This window comes from Canis lupus, chromosome 33 (assembly GCF_048164855.1).
Source record: "Canis lupus baileyi chromosome 33, mCanLup2.hap1, whole genome shotgun sequence".
Taxonomy (NCBI): domain Eukaryota; kingdom Metazoa; phylum Chordata; class Mammalia; order Carnivora; family Canidae; genus Canis; species Canis lupus.
Genome location: NC_132870.1, coordinates 22,764,279 through 22,776,887, shown reverse-complemented (window position 1 = coordinate 22,776,887; position 12,609 = coordinate 22,764,279). Strand labels below are relative to the sequence as shown.

Sequence of the window (12,609 nt, the reverse complement as noted above, 5' to 3'; positions counted from 1 at the left end):
GCTATCTAGCACTTGATTTTATCTTGCTATTTTAACTATCATTAATTAGAGACCAATTTTAATAATACATTATGAAAATTTGCTATTAGATTAGACTTTAACTAAATCAATGAATAAAAATCAAGAAAACAAAAATCCTCTATAACATTTTGAAAACTAATCGCAGCCTCTTGCTTATTTTCCCATATCTTTCCCTGAATCTTTTTTTGTGTTCTTTATTCCTTCTCTATCCCTCAATCTAGAAGATTCTGATATTCTTATGGTTACATGATTTATACACACCTATGTAGAGAATCATGCTCAATGTCACTATAATTTTCCTATGAATTTATCCCCAAGTTAACGTCTCTGGCTTCCACAAAAAGACACAAATTTGTAAATGATGATAGTAATATACATAGAGGTAAATTTCTCCTTGAATTTATAGCTAAAAATTATTTTAACAACTTCAAAAAACAAAATTTCCCCCACCAAAATAAACATGCTCTCTAAAAAAATTAACATAAATGGATCATTTATATGCAGAAAATGCACAACTACCTAATTGACTGCAATCTGCATAGTTTCTGATAAGCATTTTAAGGTACAGTGAGTGTATTATCAGAAACTATGGGCCACATTTGCTTTGGAAGGATAAATTTAATAATGGGCAGTGCATATTTCTGACTCATTGGTGCTGGTGTGGTTCCAGATTGTTGCTTTACTTTTGAACTTCAGTTATTTAAGTTCTTGAAATTCTTTGTTTTGTTTCTAAATTTTCACCTGTATCTTAACTTAGGTTATTCGTTTTCTTTTGTGTTATTTTATGTTAAATCCATTGCTTTGTGTTATTCTGTGTTGAACTCTCACACACATAAATGCATACACGCGTAACAGATGTAAGGGTTGGAACTTGAAAACTCAGGATATATTTTAAACCACATACATTAAAACAATTTCAAAATCCACTGTCTGGATTTCAAATTGTCAAAAGGAAGAAACTGCTTAAACTTTACTGTTGAGCTTTTCTCCATGGTAGTAAACATTTTACATTTTTATCATAAGGAATTTAGAATGCACTGTAAGGAAATTATAGTGCACATTTGGCAGTTGCTCTAGTTTTAAAACCTTAAATTATAAGAAATACGCAAATTAGAGTCAAGGGGTAGAATTTTAATATTAAACATTTTGGAGTTACAGAGAAGTTTTACATTTTAGGCCTTAATTAGGGAAATATCAGCTAGCCTTAATAACATGGAAAGACTTGTACATCTGTATTACTGAGACTATAGACCCTAACCTTATTATAAAATTTGCTGAGAAAGCAATGGACTTTTAAAGTGATGCCTCTGAAATATGCTGAGGTTTCAATATTTAGACTGCCTCTTCTTTAAAATGCTGATAGAATTATCACTGCAACTGACATGTTACCACTTGATTATAGCATTTCAAGAATTTCCCTTCCACAGATGATGTTCCAGTAAGGAGAACTGACTTTAAATTGGGTTGCCTGGCAAAGGAAGTCCAGACTATACATACAATTGCCCATCTTTTCCGCTTGTCCCTCACCACTCCAGACAAGCTTTGTGTTTGTCTTTAAAGAGTTACATACACTATCAACTCAGACGCATTGATTTTATTCTTCCTCTGGACTTGTACACAAATACACACACTCCACTTTTCCACTGCACTAGGAATCACACTATTTAATATTTAACAGTGTGAATTATCCCATTGACATTACACCACTGCCTCAAGTTCTTGCCATTTTGTCTGGCATTTTAAAATCAGCAATCGCCAAGCATAGTGGTGGTTGTATTATCTTGTCTGTGTCAGGTGTACATTTTAGATGGACCTATTCTCATTGATTCAATCAAAATAAAAGAAAACTCTCCTGTTTTCATAAAGAGTTGACCATTTTGTCATTTCTGTCATGAACAAAAACTAGTTCACTCAGGTGTGTACAGCTCATGAAATAAACTTCTCATTTTTGTTGTTTTTTTTTCCCCTTTGTTGCCTTTTACCATTTCTGTTTTGTTGTCTGTGCCAGAATCCAGCACTTACAGGAACATTAATTCTCTGAGCTCCCTTGATCGTCACTGATTTGTTCTTAGAGTTAAAAATCCTCTGCTCATTTTTCTCATTCATTTTGCACCCCCTTTCTTCTCTTCAGCTACTGTTGAGGCTATTGAGGCTGATGAAGGTAAATTGGCCAGTCCCCTTTCTGTTGTACCTGCAACAGATAAGGGCTCTGCTGGGTGTATTCATATTTTTTATTTATTATTATTTTTTTTTTTTTGCTGTAGCTTGTACAGAGTGTGTGGGTGTTGGGCTAACAGTTGTGGCTCAGTATTAACCAAAATGTTCTTGCTTTAAAGGGGAAAATGTCCTTTTATGGTTTGTTTGTTTGTATTTTTTTTCCCTTAAAGCTATGTTTGACTTTGTACACAGCGAACCTAGGATAGTCACAGAAAACCAAAGGATTATATATCTTGAACGATGTGGGGTGGGGGTAATGGCAGCTGTTTTGACAAATATCACATAAAGTAATATTCTTTGAGCTGAACCATGTCCCTCCCTCAAATTATTTTCAGTCAGCACTGACGAGAAGAGAAGAAAAATAGCTTTATTAATTATAGTCTTCAGAAGTTTCTAGCAAAAAAAAGCGTTCATTTGAATAGTGCTTTGTTGTAGTTCAACATTAATTTATGTCTCTAAAAAATATTCTAATATGAGGACAGCTGTGTATGAGATAAACAGTTACGCTAGTCTTACAAATTTTAATCTACTGGTATTTGTAGGACAGTTAGCACCAGCAAGATATTATAAAGAGTTCAGGAATACCCAGTGGCTGTGACAGTGGCCATTACAAGAACAGTGAATATCCAGTCCTCACCTGATTGATGGTTCACAGAGTGTCTGCTTTGCATCAGGCACTGTGCTAGGTGCTATAGGCGGAATCAAGAACTCCACCTCATCCACTGTGCCCTAGCACTGCTCAAGGAAAAGAGCGTTGACCCTCTAGAAATTACTTTAGAATCAAGTGCTTGAACAATATATAGTTATGAGAGGACTGCCTATCAAAATAGTTTTTAATATTATCCATAACATGCCCTCTGGAAATTTTAAAAAGAATAATTTGAAATTCCCCTTTAAAACAAATTTCTTCAGTTGTATTTTGTTCTTGCAAGATCACTTTTTTTTTTATTTTTCCCTAAATTGTGTGCATATGGTCCTTCGATAAGATGTAAAAGTGCCACTTTAGACTGTTGAATTTGCATATGATTTGGATACGGTAGGGGAAACGATAGCACTGTAAGAGAAAATACAACTGCTTCCTAAATAGCAGTGAATAAACTGCTATTTATGTGGGAATTCTCTATTCCTCTTGGCAAATTCTAATCTGCAGTGTGCATTCTTGTTGATAGTTTGGCTGTTTTCTGTGGTTTCTGTGACTCTGTGTTGTGTTAAGTATACTACCAATGTAAATTGCTAATACCCATTGTCTGACCAGCAACTACAGCAGAGCACATTCTTCCAGACCAGGGTTAGCGAATTGATTAGAGATGGAGCCCCATTCCGGACATATCCATTGTTCCAGCTAGAGTTTGAATTTCTATGCTCTCACCCTATTGGCTTTTAAAACCTAGAGCTGCCTCTTTTACCATTTAAATGAGTAAAATCACTTCATAAATTATCTTGTTGACAAACTTCTGCATTTATTCATTATGATGAAATGATATTCACAATGGTTTAGAATAAGAATAGAACACCACTCTTTGCCATTATTTTGTCCCTCAAAATAATTGAGTGTTCAGGGTGGGTGCTCATTAGACAGCTCTATTTTGCAATATGTTACCAAATTAGAGAAGAATTAAGAAGCTTTGCTTTGGGCCTTGGTCTTTCCCCATTTCCCCATCTTCTTCCTCTCACAACTAACTAATCACCATTTTGCTAACTTTTACAGTGCAGAGGGGTAACAAACTGTGTCTCGCCATTTAATGAGTTTGGAAGCAACGGTTGTAGATCTTTTAAGAATCTCATCCATGCTAATGAAAGTCACCACACATTTGGGTAGAACTGGCTGACAAAGTTTCAGCTTGATACTGCTTTCCTTCCCCCGCCCCCAAATAAGGTGGGGAGGATAAAGGTAGTATGAAATTGTCCCTAATCAGCCATGGAGATGCAGCTCAGTTCAGCACTGGGGATTGGCCCTTCAGTATCTGGCTTGCACATCACAGGAAGTAAAGCCAACTGCTGTCATTGGTTCCCTATTATGTACTTTGTTTTCAGCTCCCTCGTTGGTGCATCCACTGAAGAAGTCATTAAGTTTCTTACACAAATGCCTGCTCTATCCCTGCAGCATGCTAAGGGTTAACGAAAAAGATCAAATATCCATATGGCCCCTTGAGAATGCCATGGTTTCCCTGAATAGGGCCCAAACCAATCCTATCATTTTGGCTGAAAGTTGTGAAAGGCATTTTCCCCTTATTCTTGAAGCACCACTTACATCTGTACCGATCAACGAAGAAAGAGTTTTGCTTTGATTTAGGCAGTAATGGATACCAGATGAACATCAGTTTGGCCTGTTATGCTGCAGAAGGGCAAACAACGTTTTTCTACTTAGTGATCCGATCTTGATTTTTCTGAATTTCTCTTACCTTGTCACCCACTCCACATGCTTCCAAAGTTGAGTTAGCGAAGCAGGAGTTTATAATTTTTTTTTTTTTCTTCATGCAACCGTTGAGTTGTTTGCCAAGAAAGTCTTTCTGGGATTTTGAGATGGCATGGAAATGCCCACAAAGTTCATTCCTTTTAGAGCTCCTTTTAGCTTCTGCTCTAAAGCTCTCTCCTACACTTTAAGGCATACCTTGCCTGACTAGTGAATTTGCCATTACTAGCACAGTGGAATAGCAAAAAGGAGGCTATATTATGGTGTGTCTAGTTTAGGAAGTTTGATGCAGTAATTATGCTAATGATATGGCCAGCTGATGCTAAGTCTAGATACCTGTCCCTGGTAGCAACTTTCCTCTTGATATACCCACTTTGGATTTCATTGATCTAAACTCTCATGAAGAACCAGGGAGATGTTTACATCTTACCAACTTGAAGAGGACATTTTGGTTGGCAAGAGACATTGGCTGTTTTCAAACCTTTTGGTTATCTTCGGGTATGGTAAGGAGTCTGTTGTGTTGTGTTCAGGTCCGTCATTCTGTTCTCTACTAAAGGATTCCCTCACTCACTGCGAAATCTCTAACCTCACCTGATGCAACAGCTATGCCCTTTGTTTTTCCTCTGGCTAACCTAGTTTTTCTTTCTTTTTTTTTTTTTTTTTTTTTTTTAATGATTTTCTGTCTAGCTATCAAAGGATTTTCACCACAACATAAGATCACTAGCTTCGAGGAGGCCAAGGGCTTAGACCGAATTAACGAGAGGATGCCACCTCGCAGAGATGCCATGCCCTCTGATGCCAACCTTAACTCCATCAACAAGGCTCTCACCTCAGAGACTAACGGCACGGACAGCAATGGCAGTAATAGCAGCAATATTCAGTGACCACTTCCTGTTCACTTTTTTTTTTTTTTTTTTTGAGCTGCAGGGCATGATGGGGATTGCTGCATATCAGCAGTTGGATATTCTTGCCTCTGATGGTAGCTTATTTGCTCTGGGGGCCAGGAATTGGATTCAGTTTACACTATCATTAAAAAAGAGGGAGAGAGATAATAGACTATATTTTGGTGGGGGTGGTGATTAGACACCTCTTTTGGATATGCCTTTTAAAAATGCTTATAGGAAAAAAATTTAAAAGAAAGCTAATGCTAGTATATACTGCAATGTTAGGGGAATGAACATGTTTTCCTACTGCATTGGGGACTTCTAGATAGGTTAATGAAAGGTCTTTTATTATGTTACTGGACACGAAAACTTTGTCTAATTTCTTACTCTATTGTACGTTTACAGTCGCAGCACTAAAAATGGATGACATCAAACATTTTTAACAAAATGATGTACAAACTAAATAAGGACTATTTATTGATAATGTTTTGCTACTCTTGTCAGACAATGGCTATAAAATGAATTAGGCAGTCTTAAAAAAAAAACAGAAAAAGAAAAAAAAAAGAATGTTGCAAATTTGTTAAAATGCCAAAAAGGACAGTTTAATTTTGTACAGATTATGCTTACCTCAGGTTTCTTTAGTGTGCTTGAATGCCCTTCTTTCCGTATAACACTTATCTTATTAATTTAGCAATGAATATCTTTTCTTTAAGTTTTAAAAAAACTGGAATAATTACATCTATCTTTTTTTTTTTTGCTGTTTGTATTTAGGGTTTTTTTTTTTGTTGATAAATCAAGTCTTGGTTGTGGCTTGCTGAATTAAATATTTATGAGTGGTGCATTTTTAAGTATAGTGAACAAGACACCATATTAAGTACAGTGATAAAGCATCTATATTCTGTAAAAAAAAAAAAAATCTGCCTATGCATGTTTTTTAAGAAAAAAAAAATGGCTGTATCGGCCTGTATGGGACTGTAATGCGCTTAGTGGTCTGACATATACTGGAAATGTATGTATACTGGCGTACTTTATATTCTCTAAAATGCTTAATGCCTTTGAAATTTTGTAATCAAAAAAGCTTTGAAAAAATCTAAAGGGGAGAGTATTCTTAAAAGTTTTTAACATAAGCTTGTCAGTGCACATATAGATGGTTAGCATGTTTAGCAAACCTTGTGAACTTTAAATAAGTTTGTAGTTACATGTGAAACTCTAAATGCATGGTAACTGTTAATGTCATAATGGTTTAGTTATTTTGTTCTGTTTTGTCATGTGCCACAAAATATGTACTTTTTTCACTTTTTTCCCTTTGTATATCAGTTACGGGTTACAACTGGTTCATTCTGAAAACAACAACAACAACAAAAGTCCATTCATATTTTTTAACAATTGTATAAGTGCCCAAGTAATTCACTACAGCCTAAAGCCTTGCCTTTGTAATTTGACTTCTGAAATGTTGGCAATCAAAGCATGCACTTGTAACAATGACAAAGAAAAAGCATTTTATATTACTACTCAATAAAATGTGCATGAACTTAAAGAACTCTCATCCTTTCACTTGAGTCTGCTGAAGGGATTTCTGTGCACAACCACCACGCTGTCTTCTAGGTGCTGGGCCCACCCCATGCATCACAGATTTACTTATTTCACAGGCTTCTCTGAGGGCCTGGTGATCTGAGGTGTGGTGCCTACTTCCGCTGTAAGAATCTTGGTGGATCTGTGTCTCAAATCAGACAAGAGAAATCAATTTAAAGAGCAAATGCCATCTTCTGGCTCCCTCCAATGTGGGAGCCAGTTAAGAAACCAGAGCATTCCTTTTTATTGAAAAAAAAAATTGTTATCAGGTTGTTTCAGTTGTATCAGATGCCCTATCTGCTCAAGCAAACAGAACTAAGCTAAGTGCATTTTCATCCCAGAAGAGAGTTGCATTTGTATTGATATGGAAATTTGTATACCAGCGCTTCGGCTAGTATCTTATCACCCGAAGATTTAAGATACACCAAATTCCAGTTTGTTTCTAACATTGTTCATTTTCAGTGCACTTTGTTTTATGTAATAAAGTATGCCTGTTATATTAAATAATAAAAATATGGCAATTAGTGATATAGTGTACCAAAACAAAGATGTTCTAGATATATTCTCTGGCAAAGACGATCCCAAATTTATTTTCATGAATACAAACATTTTTTTCCTGTGAATATTTTTCCATCCTTAAAAAATGACATCCAAGGAAAATATTTAGATGCAACTTATTAGAATGGTGTGGAAGAAATGGTAATTCTTGATACCGAGGTGTTTCTTTTCGTTCTTATAACTGCGGAGAAAATATCCTGACCAAAAAAAAAAAAATTCATTTTTGGGGATTCCTTTCTTTTACAAATTGTGCTGAGGCAACTATGGCATAGAAATAAACATTTGACATTAAAATAAGCAATTGATGTGAGTATGGCTTGGTCTTTCTGGTCAGTAATTAGGAAAGTAATACTGTATATTTTTTGCCTAATTGTTCAGTCTATCGAAGAAATCAACGTAGAACTGAAGTTATTTCTCCAGAAGGGATAACACTGCCAGATCATCAGTTATTAGAGCTTTCTCTTTCACTTTGAATGAAACTATTGAATTCTTGAGTTATTTATGCCAGTGAATCTTTGGCTATACCCACAAATACACACACACACACACACACACACAGAAACTGCCTCCTGTCCCCTTCTTCACCCACCCTTGAGATGACTTCCCTCTTACAAGGTTCAGAGTCCATGCTGAGTGGTCATCTAGCTTTTGAAGGAGTGAAAGCTAGATTTGACTGACCCTTAACAATATTTCTTATCCAAAGAATCCTCTGCTTTTATTCTTTTAAAATATTTTTTTAAGAAAAAGAAAAATCTTCAGAGACTAAACTTGTATGATGAGGGAAACAGTGGAAGGGTGGGGACATCCATCAACAATGGCATGCCTTAGGGTAGAGTGTCAAAGTGGAAGTATCCTATGGTACCAACCCAGAAAGTGTCATGTTGATGCTAAAGCCCCCAGAGTGATCTTGTCCTGAAACATTTCTCCTCCCACCTACCACATTCATGTGAAGTAGTAAACTTTAGTACACATCCATCTTTCTGCCTAGAACCCAGGGCCCGAACATGAAGGCAGCACCACAGGAGGGACAGTGGGAATGGCCTTCCTAAAATGTCTTACACTTTTCCTTGACCACTTCACATCCCAGTCACTGGATCCCCCTTGTCACACTCTGTTAAGAAGCAGGGACCTTTGGGTGCACCCTGGCTGGGTGCCTACATTTCCTCAAGACTGGAGACCCGAAAAAAAAAAAAAAAAAAAAAAAGACTGGAGACCCGTTGGGTTAGACAAATCTGAGATCCCCAAAGTAAAGATACGTCCATTTTTCTCTTCTTATGTGGCTTTCCACATAATTCATTCAACAAACATTGAGCCTTTGCTGTGTTCTCTCACTGTTTTTCTAGGTTCTTATTTTTTATACATACACACACAAAAGGTGGCAATCATGGCTACATAACCAGCTTTCACTGTGATGTTAAATGTTAACATATTGAGTCAACGTCTGGCTGAACACTGCTTTTCAATGCCATTTTTACTCTGTTTCATGGATATTCCCTTTTGATATATTTTATGGTAATGTTAACCAGAAAAGTCCCTGATGAGGCCCTTTCATGATAAATTCACTTTTTTAGAAATGCACGTGTAGTGACAGGAGGCAAGAAGTAGGGAAAGAATTGTTGTACGTATTTCTGGTGATCACATTTTCAAGAGGCAACACTGACAAATTGGAAGACATATAGGAGAGTAGAAATCCAGTAGGGAAGAGAGTTGTTTTAAACAAAGATTGCAGAAGCCTGAAAAGTGAACAGAAGTTGACATGGTAGCTATAATGTTAAGTTGGTTGTTCCCATAGACTTTGTTTAAATCAGAAAGATGCCTACTTGTCATAAAGTAGAAGTTGCTAATGAATGAGCCTGTTTAACAGAGAGTAAACTACAGGAGAATGTGGGTGCCTCCCCTTCCCTGGAAATGTTTAAACCTGGGCAGACTTCACTCAGTGCCACAAGTATCTCCTGAATGATGCTGCATTGAAGGAGCTATACTAGACATAGTGAAGGGGTTCTCTGCAAAGATAATATCAAAGTTATCCTTCAACAGTAGGAGCCTAAATATCCAATTATTCAGTCTCCTGACAGCATAGACTCTGATTTGCAAACTGTGCCCTAGAACCCCATGTTTACAGGGATCCTGCCATGGGGCTGAACATTCTGCATCAACCAAAGCATATTTAGACAAGGTGTTCCCTCCTCTAGATGCATAGAACCCTGCACTACCTCTATTTTAGCATGTAACACACTGTGTAAAATTGTCTATTGTCTTTGTGTGACTCTTCAGTGAAAATTGTTATCTTTTTTTTTTTCCTCGGCATTTAATGGTACCTGGCATAATGTTCTTTGGGCAAAGGACAGGTAAGGAAAGAGAAGAAAAATATTTTTCCAGCATGATCTCACAAAATGGGTTATCCCAGAACCCCAAGTATCAAATCTTTATTGAACAACAGCTGAAACACTTGTCCCAGTTCAGTATGTCTGACTTATTCTCAGTAAGTATCTTCTGGAGCCTGAAAGTCTAGAGTGAAGTCTAGATTATAAGAAGTATCCACCAAAATTTTTGTGATCAGAAAAGTTGGAGAAACCATGTCTTAGTTTATTTCTATAGTAAATTTAAAATTCAGTCCTATATTTCCAATTCAACAGATGATCTAATGTGAACAAATATTTTACTGCTTACCATTGTTACTACACAGAATTGTGCCTAATGAATTTGATTTTCATTTACAGTTGCTAAATGAATAGAATTTAGCTGAAAATGTGGGAGTTATTTAAGTATTTAGGTAAACCTTAACATTTGCTACTGGCCAGATTATGGGGAGAAGGCAGTGGCATTTTTAGATTTATATTTCACCCAGAAGAGGAGATTAGGATGGTAAAGTATCTGGATACTTCTCTGTGAAGAATCGATAAAAACCTCATGTGTCTTAAAGAGAATGAAATGCTTTCATATTGAAAAGACTGCTTCTTTCATACCACCCCTCCCACTGTAACAACCAGCTTGCCAAAATTTGTTCAAAAAATGCTTCCTGGGTGTGTATTCAACACTGTTTACCTTCAAGAATCTCATGATGTACTTGAAGCTTTACTGCAAGAGAGACATTTCTTTGGGTCAACCGCACTTTCTCCAAAAATCCATTATTAAGAAATTTACATTAGAGAAGGAAACCACAACCATTGTCAGTTGCTAATATCTGTGTGAGAATTAATTTATCACAGTTCTGTGGGGGCTGGCCAAAGACTAACAAGGATAGGCGTGTTTGTAGGGAAGGGATGGCCACAGTTGGAGCCTGGGGTAGCGCTGGCAGTAAGCAGGTGGGAGCTCTGGCCCTCAGAGAGGATGACTGCCTTTTGATCAACTGGCGCATGAGAGGACAGTCTCTCCTCTCATGATTTGCAGTAGCAGTCAAAATAAAGCAATGCTTTGTGCCACATGTGCTCACTTCTGTGTAATGCTCTCTACACCGGTTCCAGTCTGGAGTTAGACCTAGATTGGAATTTTTATAGCTCTGCTACTTAGTGGCTGTCTGTGTGACCTTGAGAAACTTACTAAGCTTCTTTAAACCTGATTTGTTTTTTGGTAAAATGAAGGCAATGAGAGTAATTAATTTGTAAACTTTCCACAGAGACTAAGAAGGACAAAGCAGAAAATAAATAAATAAATGCTTATCATGGTGACTGGCACAAAATAAGTACTCGATAAACTTCAGGATTTGTTGTGGCATTCAGCAACATGCTGCATTGCATGAGTACTTCCAATAAATAAAGATTGTATGTATCTGAACATGTATGTGTGAATGTGGTTGGAATTGGGAAGGTATGTGTAGTCAGAAAATATCTCCTGAGAAAGTGGCATTTGGTTGGAACCTTCCTATGAAGGTGGATTGGTAAAGGAAGGAAGTTTAGGAGGGGAACAGAAAGCACTCCAGCCAGGGAGAAAAATAAGAGCAAAGGAGAGGATCCAGAAACATAGTGACCTGTCAACCACTGTGGTCAAAGTGTAAGAGGGGTGGGGTGCACAAGGAGAATGGTAGACCACATGAGTTACTCATATCAGGAGGTCCTTCAGCTGCAAGTAACCAAATACCTGATTGTGCTCAAACCATAATGACATGTACAGTTACTGACAGGGACAACTGGGATTGTGTGATCCTAGGATTCATTTAGTGGCTTAATATTATCATCAGTGACCTAGGTCTTTCCATGTTTCTTCTCACACTATTCTTCTTTTGGCTTCAATCTTGCAAAGGACTGTCATACATCCTATAGTAACTTCCTAACACATCACCACCTGCCTACTGGAAAATACCACCAAAGTAACCTAGGAATAAAGCAAAGCTGAATTTCTTTATTACCACAGTCATATAACCTCTATCTTTGTAGAGCCATAGTAAATCTAAAGGAGCAATGAAAAGGCACAGTACTTATGAAGGTTTTTTTGGTTTCATATATATATATGAAAGATACACCTTAACCAAAGGTAAGGTATATACACACACACACACACATATATTTTTATTGGAGTTCAATTTGTCAACATATAGTATAACACCCAGTGCTCATCCCGTCAAGTGCCCCCCTCAGTGCCCGTCACCCAGTCACCCCATCCCCCCACCCACCTCCCCTTCCACTACCCCCTGTTCGTTTCCCAGAGTTAGGAGTCTCTCATGTTTTGTCACCCTAATTTTTCCCACTCATTTTCTCTCCTTTCCCCTAAAATCCTTTTCACTATATTTTTATATTCCCCATATGAGTGAAACCATATAATGATTGTCCTTCTCTGATTGACTTACTTCACTCAGCATAATACCCTCCAGTTCCATCCACATCGAAGCAAATGGTGGGTATTTGTCATTTCTAATGGCTGAGTAATATTCCATTGTATACATAGACCACGTCTTCTTATCCATTCATCTTTCGATGGACACGAAGGCTCCTTCCACAGTTTGGCTAT

The 12,609-nt window shown here is 37.1% G+C and overlaps 1 protein-coding gene across 5 annotated transcripts in view; it reads left to right on the top strand.

The window, feature by feature from the left end:
* The window catches only part of PPP3CA (protein phosphatase 3 catalytic subunit alpha), a 309,010-nt gene extending 301,048 nt beyond the window's left edge, over window positions 1-7,962 (top strand). For 4 of the 5 annotated variants that reach the window (XM_072810314.1, XM_072810318.1, XM_072810316.1 and 1 more), the window contains 2 exons: window positions 2,153-2,182; window positions 5,339-7,962. In XM_072810314.1, the coding sequence (XP_072666415.1) occupies window positions 2,153-2,182; window positions 5,339-5,535 (227 nt within the window). In that variant the 3' untranslated portion in view covers window positions 5,536-7,962. The remainder of the gene's footprint in view (window positions 1-2,152; window positions 2,183-5,338) is intronic. The other variant, XM_072810315.1, reaches the window with a different exon arrangement.
* Window positions 7,963-12,609: the final 4,647 nt, after the last annotated feature.